The 17,624-nt window shown below is 33.8% G+C and overlaps 2 protein-coding genes and 1 long non-coding RNA gene across 3 annotated transcripts; 1 reads left to right on the top strand and 2 right to left on the bottom strand.

The window, feature by feature from the left end:
• Positions 1-1,572: 1,572 nt before the first annotated feature.
• LOC105129093 (uncharacterized) lies at positions 1,573-11,874 on the bottom strand. Its single transcript, XR_843002.1, has 3 exons — positions 11,861-11,874; positions 3,035-3,040; positions 1,573-1,666 (listed from the first exon to the last, which is right to left on the bottom strand). It is a non-coding gene; the product is annotated as an uncharacterized LOC105129093 (long non-coding RNA).
• On the top strand, positions 1,665-4,998 carry LOC105129092 (uncharacterized). Its single transcript, XM_011031030.1, has 3 exons — positions 1,665-2,697; positions 3,969-4,511; positions 4,639-4,998. Exons 1-3 carry the CDS (start codon positions 1,786-1,788, stop codon positions 4,738-4,740), a joined length of 1,557 nt encoding a protein of 518 aa, XP_011029332.1. The 5' UTR covers positions 1,665-1,785; the 3' UTR covers positions 4,741-4,998.
• Positions 11,875-12,442: 568 nt separating the features above from the next.
• On the bottom strand, positions 12,443-16,463 carry LOC105129091 (homeobox protein BEL1 homolog). Its single transcript, XM_011031029.1, has 5 exons — positions 16,077-16,463; positions 14,900-15,872; positions 14,087-14,469; positions 13,553-13,613; positions 12,443-13,374 (listed from the first exon to the last, which is right to left on the bottom strand). Exons 2-5 carry the CDS (start codon positions 15,800-15,802, stop codon positions 12,745-12,747), a joined length of 1,977 nt encoding a protein of 658 aa, XP_011029331.1. The 5' UTR covers positions 15,803-15,872; positions 16,077-16,463; the 3' UTR covers positions 12,443-12,744.
• Between the last annotated feature and the right edge of the window lie 1,161 nt (positions 16,464-17,624).

Raw genomic sequence — 17,624 nt, 5'->3', positions numbered from 1 at the left:
CAACATAAGTCTTTGACCCGGTTATATTTAATAACTTTATTTATCAAATTTAATTTTTTATTTGATCAAATAAAAAAAATTGATACCTATAAAATTGAATGAATAAAATAAAATAAAAAAATATTATATAAGGTTATACATATTATAAATATAATAAATAAATAAATAAATTTTTATTAATAAAAACCATAGAAAGAAAATAATTAAGGTGGCTTGAAGATTGGGGTTGTAGATTTGTTTTTTGGGGCCCATCTATTAAGGTGGTTTTAAAATAAAGGTTGTAGATTTTTTTATCAAAAAACTTATTTTTTCAATCAATTTTAATTATAAAGACTCGTGAAACACCTTAGATACATTGATAAATCCATCAACAATTTTGATAAAATAAAATAAAAACCATCTTAAAAACTAAAATTAACTTTAAATAAAAAATATTATCGAGTTCATATATGTTTTTTAAGCACTTTTAAAGTAAAATAATACTAAAGTTAGACTTCTTTCATTGAATGTAATCAATTGACATGAAAACCGATTATTTCAATGGTTTGAATTTATGCTAATAATATTCTTCTTTTTCTATTGCTAGAATTTAACGATTTCTTTCTTTTCTCTCTTGAACTAATGATTAAAAAATAATATAAATAAAATTCTATATTAAAATTAAATTAAGAAATATTAAGGAATTAAATATGTATAATATATGAAGTTTGAGGATTAAAGTGAATTTTTAGTGAGAAACTTAAAACCAACACTATAATCATGACATCTTTTCCATTTTTTCTATTTTGGTACATTATTTTTTATTTTTTTTTTAACAAATTTAATTTAACTATCTTTTATTCAGCAAAAAAATAACAATTATGCAAAAAAAAAAATTTAAAACCAAAAAAAAAAATTTTTTTTTTGATTAAGGAGTCCATAATTAAATATGAGAGAATAAATAGTGCATGTACATAATAAAAAACACACCTTTTAATGTTTTCTATAATTTATGTGTGTTTAGTATTATAATACAGAGTGCTTCTCAAAATTAATTTATATTTAAAAATTATTAAAATAATTTTTTATATTATTTTTTATTTTAATATTGTTACATTAAAATCATTAAAAAAACACTAAAATTTTAATAATTTTCAAATAAAACATACTTTTAAAGTACTTAAAAAAACAAAAATATACTTAAAAACAAAGGTTGTAATATATTATGATGAAAAATATATTAAAATATTTTTTTTTAAATTTTTTAACATCAATATATTAGAATTAAAAAAAAATCACAGAAAAAGACAGTGGCTGTCATTCTCCCGCACACCACGTAAGTAAAACAAAATCAATACAGTATAATATTTCCCAGGGTAGCATCGTACCGAGGAGAGTTTGCACATATGGCAGCTCTGCATGTTCTCTCGAGCCTCATCTCATCTTTAGCCTCTCTGCTCTGCTGCTGCAATTCAGTCCTCTAATCTCTCACTTCCCGAAAATTTTCCCTCGCCTTCTATCATCTATCTTCTCTCATTCTCTCTTTCTGGTTTTTCACATTGATTTTCTCATTCATTCAAGTCCCTCAATTTCTTATCTCTCTAAATTCAAGCTCCAGTTTTTCTTTCTATGTACCTGTATCTCCCCCATCTAGCCAAAAAACCCGCCTAGATTCAACATTTTCCGACTCGCATTTTTTCTCTCGCTTGCTTACTATAAAAAGTCCACAACCTCAAACCAAAAACATTACAAGTGTTCTTGCAAAGTGAGAGACCAAAGAAAGGAAAAGAAAACAAGACAAGGAACATGAAAGTGAATACCCAGAAAGACCCAGATAAAATAATCTGGGATCAAATGAGAAGTCCATCTTCCACCCTAATTTCTGGGTCACAAACCAGAACCTTACCAAAACTCATGGTATGGCTAATCCTCTTTGTTTCAGTCACTTATGTTGTTTACACTCTCAAGCTTGTTTCAACTTCTCGTGCTTGCAATAATGAACCTTTCACTACAAATCGTCATCTTTCTTCAATTTCCAACAACAATTCCTTACATTTGATTCGAAATCACACATCTCTAGCCATTCCCAGAAGGGAAAATCAAGAACCCCGTCTAGAAACTGGGTTTCAACACATAGTTTTTGGTATTGCAGCCTCAGCAAAGCTCTGGGAACAACGAAAAAATTACATCAAGATTTGGTATAAACCTCAAGAAATGAGAGGCATTGTTTGGTTAGATGATAAAGTGAAGAATCAAGAAAGAGAAGACAGCAACTTGCCACCAATTAAAATTTCAAGTGACACATCGAGATTTTCTTACACAAACAAACAAGGTCATAGGTCTGCAATCAGGATCTCTCGGATCGTGTCCGAAACATTGCGTCTCGGGCTAAAAAATGTGCGGTGGTTTGTAATGGGAGATGATGACACGTTTTTTATTGCGGAGAACCTTGTGAGAATCTTGAGGAAATATGATCATAATCAGTATTATTACATTGGGAGCTTATCAGAATCTCATTTGCAAAACATTTTTTTCTCTTATGGAATGGCTTATGGTGGTGGTGGTTTTGCTATTAGTTATCCATTAGCAAAAGCTCTTGATAAGATGCAAGATAGATGTATACAGAGATATCCAGGGCTTTATGGATCTGATGATAGAATGCAGGCTTGTATGACTGAACTCGGTGTCCCCCTCACCAAAGAAGTTGGCTTTCACCAGGTAATTAAATTTCTTGCTGTCTATCACATGCTATAAGTGATGTCTTTTTGTGCGTTTTGCTCGTTGTTTGTTGTTTATTGGGTTTTGATTTCTCTGCTATGATGGAGTAAATTGGGTTTGTTGAGTTTACTGCACCAACTCAGTGGCTGATAGATGCTTGCGCTTTAGAACTCTGGACTCTTCTGTTTTTAGAGTTATTGCCGATATTTCGGCCGAATCGGTTGGATTGATGTTGCGGGGCTTTAGAGCTAAAAAAAGCCACTTAATGTTAATCGTTGTTTAGTTAATGAGCTGGGTTCTGTCCTTTTAGTTTTTCACAAGATTTTTGGTTTCGGGCAATTTACTTTTCAGGGTAGGTAAGTGGCATTGAATTATGACTTGTGATGTGGGTCTCCCACTTTATTCTATATGCCCACACTGGTCCGTAGACTCTTGAGGTTCCAACCCTCATAAGCTCAGTAAGCTGTGATGTCCATTCATGAGTTCGTTAGGTGTCGGTATGGGACCCAGGTGTACCTAGACTTGGACCTGGTTTTGTCCCTCATCATGCCAATGTCACTACTTACAAATTACAATGCATTTCGAATACGTGCATGTCATACTCATTTAACCAGGAAGTGGACAGAAAACACTGCTGTTGCAATGGAAAAGGCTTTGGTGAGGAGCCTGGAGAAGCTTATCTTGATGATATAGGGTGTACATTTTCGCTAATTGTTAAAGGAAGCACATTATTGGCACAGTAAGTTCGTGGGCTATGTTTGTTGAGGAGCCTAGAGAAACTCATCTTTGGTGTCGTTGGCACTCATTTCTTGTAATGAAAATAGGAAGTTTGCTTAGATGTTTTGCAATCTAAGTAAAGTTTATAAAGGTTAATAGGCCAGATCATGAGAGGATCACTTTTGAACTGCTTTTAGTTTCCTTGTGGGCCAATCATGGGACAACATGTGTTGGGAATTGCGTGTATAGGGTGCACTCTATGTGATTTTAAATGCTTGCTTGGACGTAAAGCACCGTCCATAATGAGATAAAAATTTCATTATTTGAATCAGGAGCTCAATAATAGCTGCTTGATTTGTAGGGTTCTTGTATCATGTTTTGCGGAGTGACCAGGGAATGAACTCCTATTGACAAAGCTTGTTGACAGGGAGGAGGACTTTCCCACTTAGGCATTACATTTTCCTTTTTACGTTCTTATGAAATTTTTAGTATTTGAAGTATGTTATTTGTAATGGGGATAGTTACTGATTCTAGCTGTTTGTGTTGCCTGGCAGTATGATGTGTATGGAAACCTGTTTGGACTCCTTGCGTCACACCCTGTTACACCCTTGGTCTCATTGCATCATCTTGATGTTGTTGAACCCATTTTCCCAAATGCAACTCGAGTCGAAGCCCTACGGTTGCTAACGGTGCCAATGAAGCTCGACTCTGCAGGGCTAATGCAGCAATCCATTTGCTATGACAAATCCAAGAGGTGGACCATTTCTGTTTCATGGGGTTTTGCTGTTCAAATTTTCCGAGGAGTCTTCTCGCCCCGCGAAATAGAAATGCCTTCAAGAACATTCTTGAATTGGTACAGGAAAGCAGATTACACAGCATATGCATTCAACACTCGCCCGGTTAGCCGAAACCCTTGTCAGAAGCCCTTTGTGTTTTACTTGTTGAAGGCCAAATTTGATTCTTCGCTTAATAAAACAGTGAGTGAGTATGGAAGGCATCATGTCCCGCATCCTGCATGCAAGTGGAAGATGGCTGATCCTGACAAGATTGAGACAATTGTGGTTCATAAGAAACCTGATCCTCATCTATGGAATAGAGTAAGTAGTTCTCATGTTGTTTAGTTTGTCACTACTATCATTAAACTTGTTACTTGACAATTCTGCTTTATAAACCAGACTGAGTAATATGGGGTTCTGTGGCTTTGTTTGTGCATGTAATTGGCAGTCTCCAAGAAGAAACTGCTGCCGGGTAATGAACTCAAAGAAGAAAGGAAGTGTCATGGTTACTGTGGGTGTATGTAGGGTTGGTGAGATCAGTGAAGTATAGGGGTAAGTGGAGAGATTTAGGATAGTAGCTGCTTCTCTTCTTTCCCTTTCAAATTCTTGGTTCTTCAATTTATTTCTTATGTTACCAATTTTGCAAGTGTAACTGTATTCATGTGTAGACTTTACAGAAGAATCATTAGAAAAGAAATATGTTGATGTATAAAACTTCGTGGTGCCCGCATTATATACATGTGCTTGATGTGTACTCTTCAATTAGTTGATATTTTCTCGCTTATAATGGAGTTTTGAGACCCAAATATACTGCCTGTCCAAACGTTTGCTGCCCTTATTTCTCTCAAATCTATTCTATGATGGTTTCTTGTTTTTACTGTAATTTTGTTTCATCTGGACACAGCATGACATAAATAAACACACGGGGAAAGAGAATTTTACGACCTTTTGTTTCTCTGCACATGCTGGCAATCAATTTCATATGCATGCAATATATTATATGGTGCCTCCCCTAGTTGTAGTTGCATCAGATGGATCTGTTTCAACTTGACATGACCACTTCTACTGCTACAATTTAACTCCAGCATCGAGCGCTAACGAAACATATGGGCAGGAACGCTGCTGGTGTGGGTGCTGATTGGGTTCTTAAAGCTGTAGGGAGTTTAGATGCCCCATGGGTTGGATTGTAAACAGTCGTCAAAAGCCACGCCTTAAACTAGTAAAAAACCGATGCCTAATGCCTAGGCTGAATCAAGAACTTTTTATAATTGTTTTTAAAGAAATATGAGAAATTTACATGTTCATGTTACATTCTAGCTTAAGAGATATTAAATAAAAAAATTAACAATAAATAAAAATAAAATTAAAAAAAATTAAAAAACACATATGAATTAAGATATTCTTAAAATATATAAATATACAAGTAATGCTTTGTGGTTTATAGTTTATAATTAAAAATGCCTCAACAAGCATATTTATCTTTTCATTAAGATTTTTTTTTAATTATTATGTTTTAAGAGAAAATTAGATTTTTTAATAAAAAAATATTAAAAAATAAAACATCCTTAGTGCTTGCGGGAGGCATTTTTTCTCTTTGGATGGCATGCAATGTTTTCTAGTATCTAAAAATATCCTTTTGCCATATTATTGGAAGCTTCAATACTTCTTTCTCATACGTCTTTTTTTCTTCTCTCTCGCCTTCTTTAATTGATGGCTTGATCTTTTTCGTTGTTAATATTTCTAATTCAGTTTTTATTTTTAATTTTTTTATAAATTAAATATAAAAAATTAAATTAAAAAAATATAATAATAAAAAAATTAAAAATCAAATTTGATATAATCAACAAATAATAAAATATTTATGAATTTTTCATAATTTATAATTTTTTTTTACTCAAAATAAATGAAAAATATTTTTTTGAAACTAAATTAAAATTTTATTTTATTACAAAATATTATAAATTGATCAATTTTTTTAATAATAAATAAATATAAAAAAATTTGAAACGGGGTTTAAAATCCAAAGAGAGAGAAAATAAAAATAAAAATAAAAATAAAAATAAAAATTATACGCTACTGATACTAAAAAATGACAGCCAAAAGTGTCGGTGCAAAATTCACATAAAATGTGAAGAAGTGCGGGTAATCCCATCCCTTGAAATCCACGACATGATAGCGACAATCCTCCCTCCAAATCCAACTCCCTTTCACACCGCATCTTCTCCAGTAAAAAGCTCTTTTTCTCGTTTCCCTAGGTACTGCGGTGGGCCATGCTTCCTTGATTAGGGACCCATCTCTCCCACAACCGTCATCAATTATTGTACCGGTCCATTTGTGTTGAAGGATTGCTCTTTGACCCCTTCTGTACTGAAAATTCATAGTATATTTGCGGTCATTTACCGTTGCCACACATTAGTGGGATTTAAATGTATTTTCCACCATCTCTAGTGATAAAAAAAATCAAAGTCTTTGACCTCTACAATCTATTCTCCACTTGCTTTTCATGTGGCAATATTTAAAATATTATAGAAATATTGATAAATTTTTTTCCAAAGCCAGAAATATCTTCTAATTTCTCTAAAAAATAAAAATCAAACGAATAATAGTGGGATTTGCCAGAAATATCTTCTAATTTCTCTAAAAAAATAAAAATCAAACGAATAGTAGTGGGATTTGTTTTTTTTTTTTTTAAGTATGATTATAGAAAACATTATTTTTATTGAAATATTTCCGAGAAGATAAACTAACTGATACAAAAATTAATTTTTTTAGTAGTGATCATTTGAGCATTTTATCTTTCATTAATATTGTTTATAACTTTTTTTTTCTTTTAATATTCAAAGAGTAAAATATAAAAAAATAAGTTCAATAATGGGTTTCTTGCCGTCCACAGAGTTTCATGCGACATTGAATAGAAGAGTGAAAATAAGGGTTAACCTGAACGGCCCCCTCGGTACGGCCAACCCCTTGAAAACCTCATTTCTCAGATGTTGAATTATTGTGTCTCGTAAAATAGGTTTCATCGAGGCTAGCCTCTATTCTTTTCCCCCACTTTTTATCGAACTAGACAATAGCTCTTCATTTCAGGACAGAAAAAATCTAGATGATCACTTGTGGACCTGCTAGCAGGGCAAGAAAAACCCGTCCAGTACCTGGTGGCCTCCCTAGGTTGATGACACTGGGGCCTGGGTTCATGTCCTTAAACACAGCGATGGACTCGTCGAAAGAGAAAGCGTCCTAGACTATATACAAGCGGGTTCATGTCCTTAAGCACAGCGATGGACTCGTCGAAAGAGAAAACGTCCTAGATTATATACAAGCGTTGGCTCAACGAAGATGAGGTAGCCACCCGAATGTATAAATCCAGGTTTTTGCAGGAAGTTGTCTTGAAACCTGACCTGTCGGGGGATTGTACTGTTTAGTTGTTTCCAGTTGTAATCTGGATTCTTCTTATGCAGCACAGCTTCTGTTTGTAAGCAGGTCCTTTGCCGGCTAATAAGTTGTTTTCTGATAAATGAAATCATTCATTCTTTAAAAAAAAAGCCAAAAAGGATTCATAAGATTTCTTCTTCTCACAATCCTACAAATAAAAAAGAAAGATTTTAAGACATTCAAAACACAAAATCAACGTGTGATTAAATTACATGTCTTTTATATATATATATATATATATATATAAGGAAAGAAATCAATGAAAATGCAATTGCATGAATTGAGAATTTAAATATATGGTATCGGCAGCCATAAGGTGGATTCACGAAACTCTTCGATCCTACATGCATTAATTGTCTATACCCGCGGCTCAACCTGTTTTTCATAATTTTTTTTATTTTAATGTTTTTAACTTATTTTAATGTATTGATATTAAAAATAAAATTTTAAAAATAAAAATATATTTTTAAATAAAAAATACTTTAAAAATAACCATTATTATTATTATACTTTTAAGCATATTTACTTCTCTCTCCCATTAAATTGGCATTTTCACAATTCTTGATCTTTTGAAAGAATTATTTTTCTTTTAACACCACAAAAAAAAAGAAAAAAAAGGAAAGAAAGTAAAGATAAACTAATCACATTTATGAAGGGGGTAATTATGCATTTCACGTCCAAACACACTCCCACAACACCTACTATGGGGATAAAACATCATGCATGAAGAAGTATTTTTACAGCAGTTTTAAATTTTTGCAAGATGGCTGTGCGTCGGCTGCGATGCTGAGGTATTATCAACGATCACAAACAAAGCCCAAGAAATTGTACGATCCAGCCGAACTTGTCTTGGGCTCAGCCAGAGCTCCAATTGAAATCTAAGAGAAGTTTGGTCCAAAGCTGCAAGCAGGGGTGAAACGGCATCTGCTACTTCTGGACCCCTTTATTGCTAGTAATGGCTTTGAGAGGCCCAACCTGAACTTGGGGGTTGAATTTTTCTAATCTGCAATGCTCTCCTTCGGAAAGGAAGAACATAGCTTGCCATAGCTAAGTCATGAATAAATGTCATTCGGGATCATAATCGTAAAATTTCAAGTGATTCAAGAAGCCAGAGCTCGGGAGCGTGGGGGGAGGGATTATTTCCAAGTCGCATCTACTATCTTAATCTTGTATTCGGTTCCTGTTGTTATGCTCGAGTTTGCTGTAGTTTCATCATGTGTTTTTTATATTAATCCTTAAACTTTTTTTTTTGTGATGATTTCATGTTTTTATAGTCAAATTGAAATAGTCAAATTGAAAGCTAATTGATTCAAATTTGTTGAGGAATGACAAGATTAAAAAAAAAAAGGAGTTAAAATAAAAAATACAGATAAAATAAATAATAATTTTAAAATTAGGTTAAGAAGTTCACTTTCATCCTACTACTACCTTCAAATGATGAACTTCAGGTCTCTCAATATTTTAAAAATTCAATTTTAATTGGAAAGTTTATTTCTTTTTATTTTTCAATTGAGAGAAGAGATAAAAAGTTAGATTTTGCTAATAGAAAAAAAAATCTTGATTTACACTAATTTTAGTTATCAAAAAAAATTATTTTTTTATCAATAATTTTCATTTGATGAGGAAAATTTAGCTTTAGTGTTCTTCTCTTCTTTTCTTGCCTAAGATGATGGATTTTAGATCAAGTATATTCTTTACTTCAAGATTTTGAATGGTTTTTTAAGATTATAAATAAGTTTTTTAAGATATACGAGTTGTTTTTTTGGTGTTTTGAGTTTAAAATAAATTAAAAAATAATTTTTTAAATAAAAAAAAAACGAAAAACGTGATTTCCAAGCTACCAACAACCACTGAAAAACCAGGCTAGCAAATAATGAAACAAAAGGACGAACAAGGCATACACCCTCTAATATTGAAAAAAAGGCCTGTCTCGCAGGGCAAGGCTTTTTATGGCTCAAATGCTTGGGTAGGCCCGTGCTTGCATATGCACATTTGTTTTTGTGTTTATATATATATATATATATATATATCCTGCTGGCAACATAGTGCAGGCACATAGCTAGTATAAAACTATAAGATGATTATTCAAGAAAAAACGATTTAACGTTTCAACAAGCTAGCAGTGTTGTCATGAGCCACTCCAGGGAAGTCATTAAGGATGATTAGACAATTAATCGATTTGAGGCTGCCAATTTATTTAGAAAGCCGACAAACTAATTGTGTATTAGGAAAACTAATCAAGAACAATTAAAGAATTTCTATTGGATGCCGTCAGTCAACCTCTGCCACCTGCCTTTTCCTTCTATCTTGGGCTATTCAGCTCTTGTAAGAAGTTGCTGTTTTCCGAGAGAGGTTTAATGGCCATGGATGCTTGCTTACACTTTCACCTGGATTTTTATTAATTTTTAGTTTATTCGAATGACAAGAGTATCCTAATGCCTCTCTAATCAAGTAACACTTTGTTTCGTATGAATCTCATTGACACGTGTACGTTGGTGATTACATGTGCCAAAGAATAATTCTTAGGTGCCCTCGTCTAGAAAACAAAAATAGATGAAGAGATCATATCATAAAAAATTAAATAGTTGACGGATGCGTGAGCTGCGTACAAAAACTCATCCTCAGGTCTCAACTCTTATGATTATTGCAATCGGAAGAAAATACAATCATATATATATATATATATATTTACAAGAAATAAAGGTCATTTATAATAGTGTAAATGAATGACATTGTGAAATATTATGTGGACATAATAAATGATAAAATCATAATATTATTAAATCAATTAATAAAACACTCCTTTGGGATGGGACTAACCTTTTACAGAATGTAAGATATTATCCCTAATATTGCTTTTGTATATATGAAGTTAAAGATGTATTAAATCAATTAAGCCTTTTTTTTTTTATATAATTTTTTTAATAGTATCCTCCAATGAATATGAGTGTAGAAATTAGGACAAATTCGTGAAGATAGAGGATGCCTTCTCTGGCCCCCTCCATGTACTTGAATTACTGTATCCCTGATAAGTAAATTCTTTTCGAGACATCATGTTATATCCTACAATATTTTTTTTTATTAATTATATTCATCATATCTAATAAATTAATTATCTGTATATTTATATTTTACAAGATTGATTCTTTATGTATTTCATTGAACAAACCAAACAATTCACATTTATTATTATAATCAGTTGCTAATAAAAAAAATTATCTCCATTAAAATAATAAAAGACATTTTATTTTTTATAATAAAATTAAGGATGTACGTTATTCGAAGATAATTTCATTTTAATAATTTACTTTATAGAATTATTTTCATGCATAGCATTGGGTTGATTATTTGTTATCAAGGTATTTATTTCAAGAAGATATTCTAAAATAAAATCATTTTATATAGTGTGAAAAAAAATATAGTACGTGTAAAACCATACTTTCCCCTTTAATTTTTTAGAAGGAATTTGAACGTGTAGTAAATATTGTTTTTGAAAATACTTTTTGTTTAAAAATTTATCAGAGTAATTATAGTACGTGTAAAACCATACTTTCCCCTGTAGTAAATATTGTTTTTGAAAATATTTTTTGTTTAAAAATTTATTTTTAATATTAACACATTAAAAAATTTAAAAATACTTGAAAACAATTAATTTAAAAAATAATCAAATTTCAATAAAAATACAAGTTGCACCGCAACTCCAAACAAGTTCTCAACTAGCTAGGCCTAACAAAAGGCATTGCGTGGTAACCTAGGTAGAAGCAAACCATTATAAAAACACACAATTGGAAGTATATTAATTGAATGAATATTTTTGGTACGAAGAATTTTAAGTTTTATTTAAAATATTCACAAAATTCCCTTATCAGCATAAGAGCATATAGATACTCTATTTAGAACAAATTCTGTTTTTACTTGAATGAAGGGAATTCCTCTCTTTATGCTCTCATTAGTTTCTAGAAACGTTGCCAAAAAACGCAGATAAAGTAAACGAAAAGAAAACTCAGATATACTAGGCTATGAGAATATGAGATGGTGAGCAAAGCTAATTTATTTAAATATTTTTTGTTCTTGAGAGATCTTCACCCATACTGAATGAATGGATTCCGCTCATGAGATGATCCATAAATCTAATATATGATAGAGATTCTCCAAGGATGATTTTCAGTGAAATTAAGATTATCCTCGCTCAGGGACGTCACCCTCAAGAGGAGCAGCTAGCTAGCTAGGTTAGGCACACATTTTTCACATCTTAAATCTTGGGAATAATTTTAGGGCGAGAAGGGAAATAAAATCCGGAAGAGCTGCATCTTCTACTGGAAGAAGCATATATATATATAATCCTAGAAAAACTTAAAGCCATCACACCATGTTGAAAAGGGAGGTTAAAAAAAGGGCACCTTTCCACCGGCAATAGCAGCAGCATAAACCATGCCAAAGTTGACAAATCATAAAGCAAGCAATTCGTATGGGCATGAAAGATCCTATTCATGAAGATGAATTAGGGACCACTTTTTGCAGCAATTGTCTTAATCTCCAAAACCAAGGCCCAACCAAATTGTGTTGCCAACTTAATTTTGTCTTCATGGAAAACCCAAAAAAATAAATAAAAAATCTAGCTATAATGAACCATTTTAAAAAATAAATAAAAAAGATTAAACCACCGACTTAAACAAGAGCCACACATGATTCAATCACTCAGCCTCGGCGATCACGAAGAGAGAGAGCGAGAGGGAGAGGGACATGTACCTGCAACCCATAAAACATGATGATTTCTTTTCTTTTCTTTTTTTGAAAGAGGGACTCTAAACCAGAAGAGGTAAGAAATAGCGGCACTAACTTTCACCAATCACTTGCGATTTCAAATTAGCCCAAGTAGAAAATAAACAAGTTCTTGATTTCCAATGGAAAAAAATAAAACAAAGATGCAATACTATTCTAAGCTACGGACATAGATCCATAGTATTTTAAACCAAACTAGTGTAGCCTTATGTATATAAATATGTATGGAGTATTTATCTATGCCTAAACTACTTATCAACCATCACCATCCTTTGGCTAGAACTCCGGCTATACGCGCCGCACCCCCCACCGAGTGTCCGGTGCATCAAGCTTTTTTATTTTATCCAGCCAGGTCATGCAGCAACTGAGCTCCCATCAGATTCCTATACGGCAAATTCTGTCCTTCACCATCTAGAATTGAGTACTGAACTTGTTGGCAATCTTCAATATGGTCTCTAGGGTAAAATAGAGAACTGTGAGAGCCAGGAGAGAATGCTAAGCTCACTCCACTCCCCCCATGCTGTTGCAACCCTAATGTCAATGACACTCCACCACCATTGAAGTTCTGGCTATTAGCACTGTCATTAGCATAAGAAACCCCCGCCGCGGTATGATGATTGTAAGATGAGAAGTCCAGTTCCATAGCACCAAAGTTTCCAAAGTTCTGTTGATGGGGCTGTAAATGGTGGCTCTGAAATGTCTTAATGCTTTTGTTGGTGTCTTTTTTATCTGGGTTAGAGATAATGGAAGAGAGGCATTCGGAGTCAATTCGAACGAGTTGGTCCGGTGTCGGTTTTTGATCTGTTGAAGAAGGGTTTTGATTAGGCCGGCCATTAATATTCTCATCAAGATCAGTAATCCCATCTGAGGAGGCCATGTTGTTGTCTTGCTCCTTTGTTTCTTCTAAGTACATGTCTTCCACCATAGGTTTCCATAGCCTCACTCTTGCATTGATAAACCAATTGGATACCTGTTGAAAGACATGTAAAAACAAGCAGGAATCATATAAATTAACACTACACATATATAATTAATCAAATTTTGTAATCATTCGATTATTACTGTGGATCCTAAGAAGACATGCCCCATTGATAATATAAATTAATTCATTGAAGATTAAAATAATCTACGGAGAGATTTAGACGTGCCTGGCTTCTTGAGAGACCAGTTTGGCGGGCTAAGATATGTTTATCAACATCACTTGGGTACCTGAAAAAGGGTTTACCATGAGAAGCATGGAGTTAGTGCTTGATGTGAGGCTGGAAATATATATATATATATATATATATATTAGCGAAGTCCTCTTGCGTGTGCCAGTGATATGGGTCCTATGCGATAGAATCAAATTAATCCACACAAAAATGAAAAATATGCACATAGAATGGCAACTAAATGATTGAAAATAATATGACAAATAGGAACCAAAGAATCTTAATGGAAGTGGGTAGAAACTAACAAGGCAATTGCTTTTGTTTTTGCAAGCAAAATGATTGAGACCCTTGTTAAGACTTAACATATGAAAGCTATTACTGGGACTAGAACACAGCTCTTAACATGTGTTGTATTTATGCTTTTGTTTGGAGAATACTTTGATTCTTTCATTAAATATACTTTGTAGTGTTGTTATATTATAAAGACTAAATCTTGTGGAAGCCCAGAGAGAGATTGAGAGAGATATTTACGGGTGGAGAAAATGCTCAAACAACCAAGCTCGAAGAACCGACACAGATCTTTCAGGTAGGCCTCTTTGAGGTCTCCACGGGTGACTCTCCATCATGCTCATATGTTGAAAAGCCCTTTGTTGCCTTAAAGTTTGATCAAGAATCTTTAGCCTTGGAGTTTCACCTCTTGTGGTACCTGGTGCAACGGGATCTTTATCTCCCATAGCTTTCTTTGTTGCATGAAGTTGGGCCACAATTCCATCTCTTAAACATCTGAAGTGCCTTGACATGGCCTTCGATGCTAAAGCTGAATAGACTGAGGCTGCTCCAGTACCTGCCACAGCTTCAAAGGATGATACCACATCTTTCATTTGGTCACAGTAGTGCCTGTATCTTCTATCCACCTAAAAAATAGAAAAAAAAGAGGAAAAAATGATAGGGATGGGTGTGAAAATAGAGTTGAAGTTTCTTAGCGATTGAAAACATGAGTTACAGCAAGATTGACACATCCAAAAGGAGAGTAACAAGATGAAAACAAAGATGCCATGAAACGAAAAATAAATAAATAAATAAATAAAGGAATAGAGGTTTCTGAGAGTTAACGAAAGGCTTGAATTGTCATGATGTGGGAATTAAAGAAGAGCCCCCAAGTCGCAAAAAATTAGTTCCAGAACTGAGTTTAGAACCACAACAAATCAACTACAAGAGTAATAGTCTCAATCTTTCTTGTCAGTAATTAAGGTCCAAGAAATATGTTCGTGATTGAAAAGAATAACGAAAAAGATGGGCCCTTTATGGACTTTAAAACAAGGAGAGTTCATGAAACACACATACCTCTTCCAGCATTGAAAGCAGTTTTGTCTTTCTCTTCTGCAATTCAATGAATTCAAGAGACTGAAGAGATTGCTTTCTTGAAGAACTTCCGTTCTGATCATCATCCCACTGTTTGGGTTTGTGGAGCTTTTGCTTGAGTGCATCACCTTGCTTTGTCCCAAGACTACAGAACTCATTCAATAGGTCCTGTGCAGGACCCATGTACTTTGAGTTCCTAAGCTGAAACTGCCCTTGATGATGTAAATTTGCAGCTTGCATCATCTGTTGATGAATATTTGCTGGAGATTTCCCGAAGAACCTCATTTCTTCTTGTGGACTATCTTGATTCTGATGAGTAGATGTGTGCCTTAGTTCAAAAGGCTGTAACCCAATAGTAGACGGATTACTTGAGCACAGAGACAGTGAAAGACCTTGACTTGGCCTCTCATTTCCTTCACATGGAAACACACATGTCAACGAAGAATCATCAACAAGCAACCTGTTTTCTTGCCAAGGAGCTGAGTGATCAGGTCCAACCATTAGATTCTCATTACTTGAATCAGAAATCCCAGTTGAGAAATCAGGTTTACTGAACTCATGTTGATAAAAAACACCACTTGTTGAGTCATTGATTGTCTTTGAAGAGGAAGGACCACCAGGGTTGTTGCTGTTCGGTGGTTTGTTGAAGAATCCTTTCCACATAGCAGAGTTACTGTCATTTTTTTGGTGTTGTAGATTCTTTGAAAACCCTATCATCTCCATGCCTGTAGTCAAGTTGAACATCTCTGGATTGGATTCAAAGCCTTGGATCTGATTCACAAGATGGGTCTGGATTGTTGGGTTACTAGATGAAACATCTGTATAACAAAAACTCCCTGATGATACCATGCTCCTTGACTTATCTTCACACAGTTCTCTAGCCATGTAACACCAAGAAATATCCCTTCCTTATTTGTTCTTGCTCCTCTACCTTTTCTTTAAGCTGATGTTGACTCTGCAACAACAATTTCATGATCAAGATTCACTCTAATAAAAGAACTCACAGAATTCACATCATTAAAGCTCTGTTACAAATATCATAAAGCAAAAATCAAATCAATGAAATGACCACTTTTGATATTCAGCTAAATCAAAGAAAGAAAGAAAACAAGCAAAAAGAAGAATAACTTCTTGTTGGTAATTTAAGGTTAGACTTTACCTAGTTCAAGGAAGAAAGAGTAGAGGGTTTTTGCTGCATAGTAGAAGAGGTTTGGTGGAGAAGAAGAAGAAGCAAAAGAAGAAGAAGGGAGCCAAGAGAGAGGTAAAGAGGCCTCCTTTTTTTTAGTCTGCTTCTCTTAAGAAGCCAACATGGTATGCCATGAAATGAAAAGCAATCCAAAGAAGAAGAAAAGGATCAAGTATAACTTCTCTGAATTAGAAGATCAGATAGAAGTGGTGATGACCGTCTAGCCATGATCATCATTTGATATATGCCTCCCCCTCCCCTCTCTCTCTCTCTCTCTCAGCTATAGCTCAAGTGGGTCAATGCAGCAAGATATAAATACATCCAAAATAGACTTCTCCTCCTAAGAAAGCTATATATAATCTCATCAATTATTTCACACCAGCAAAATAAAATATGACCGTAACCATGAAAAACACATCCTTAAATCACCATTTTAAAATGATATATATATATATATATATATAAAGAGAACTCCTCTGCTTCACAAAGTACTAATGACACAGAAACCAGGAGCAACAGAAAGTAATAATCGTCCTTTGCAAGGTACACTAAATACAAGCCGCCACATGACTTGCTGTTTTGCTTACTTTAATTACCCACTCACTCACTCCCTTTTTTCTTCCTTAAAAAAAAAGAAAAGAAAAGAAAATACTATAAACTACTAATCCCTCCATTATGTGCTAGTCCTGCCCTTAATCATAGGCGTATAACTCTTTTGGAATGGCTATAGATTTAACTACTTTAATTCCAAAAAAGTTATTGAATTTCATGAAATGGATATATGGCTTTCAAAACAGTGCAAGTATATAATTGAAGACCTTTAATGCAAGCAATTTTCAACCATGACTAGATGTCATTGATGGTTGGTTAAGTTATTACTAGCAAGATCCAATCATAGACAAAATATTTTCTTCTTCCAAAAAATCTCCTAGAAATACCCATAATCATACGTCCCATTATGATACAATATCCGATCCAGCGATTATAGGTATATGAGCAAAAACAGTATTGCGACCCCATCAAAAATATAAAAAATGTGCTTCTTTAGTTTCATAATATATATTATGTAAGATATCTTCATAGTTCTGACCAATCCCAAGAAGTCATTCCTAAGTAGGAGTTATGTCCAGGCTTTGTCAGATGGGTTTCAGTGAGACATGTGTATGCGAGAGTCTGTGGTCCTATATATCTCTTATTGGTGGGCCCAAACCCTGTGTGATAAAATTGGTTCCTTTTCAACATGGCCAAAAAAAACAAAAAAAAACTCCAAGGGAGAAGAGGAGAGTTTCATGTGTGTGTGTGTGTGTGTGTGAGAGAGAGAGAGAGAGAGAGAGAGAGAGAGGAGAATAGATGCGCTTGATAGGGTGGAGTTGTGGTGTGTATAGTGCAAAAAATGGTTCCCAAATTATGGTAAGAGAGAAGGAGACGACGAGGTGGTCCAAATGCTTCCCCATTTAATCCCTCTAATTAATTGCTCTATTAAAGTATTCCACCCATCTCTTCTCTATTGCATAGGGGGAC

Source organism: Populus euphratica, unplaced genomic scaffold (genome assembly GCF_000495115.2).
Source record: "Populus euphratica unplaced genomic scaffold, PopEup_1.0 scaffold48.1, whole genome shotgun sequence".
In the NCBI taxonomy this organism is placed as follows: domain Eukaryota; kingdom Viridiplantae; phylum Streptophyta; class Magnoliopsida; order Malpighiales; family Salicaceae; genus Populus; species Populus euphratica.
Note: the sequence above shows the minus strand (reverse complement) of the source record. Positions and strands in the feature narration are given on the sequence as shown.

Coding starts and splice junctions, on each gene's coding strand:
- LOC105129092 (XM_011031030.1), top strand. CDS start 1,786: ATGAAAGTGAATACCCAGAAAGACCCAGATAAAATAATCTGGGATCAA. Junction 2,698..3,968: donor AAGAAGTTGGCTTTCACCAG/GTAATTAAATTT, acceptor GTTGCCTGGCAG/TATGATGTGTATGGAAACCT. Junction 4,512..4,638: donor ATCCTCATCTATGGAATAGA/GTAAGTAGTTCT, acceptor TGTAATTGGCAG/TCTCCAAGAAGAAACTGCTG.
- LOC105129091 (XM_011031029.1), bottom strand. CDS start 15,802: ATGGCTAGAGAACTGTGTGAAGATAAGTCAAGGAGCATGGTATCATCA. Junction 14,470..14,899: donor TGCTTTCAATGCTGGAAGAG/GTATGTGTGTTT, acceptor TCTATTTTTTAG/GTGGATAGAAGATACAGGCA. Junction 13,614..14,086: donor TTTGAGCATTTTCTCCACCC/GTAAATATCTCT, acceptor ACCCTTTTTCAG/GTACCCAAGTGATGTTGATA.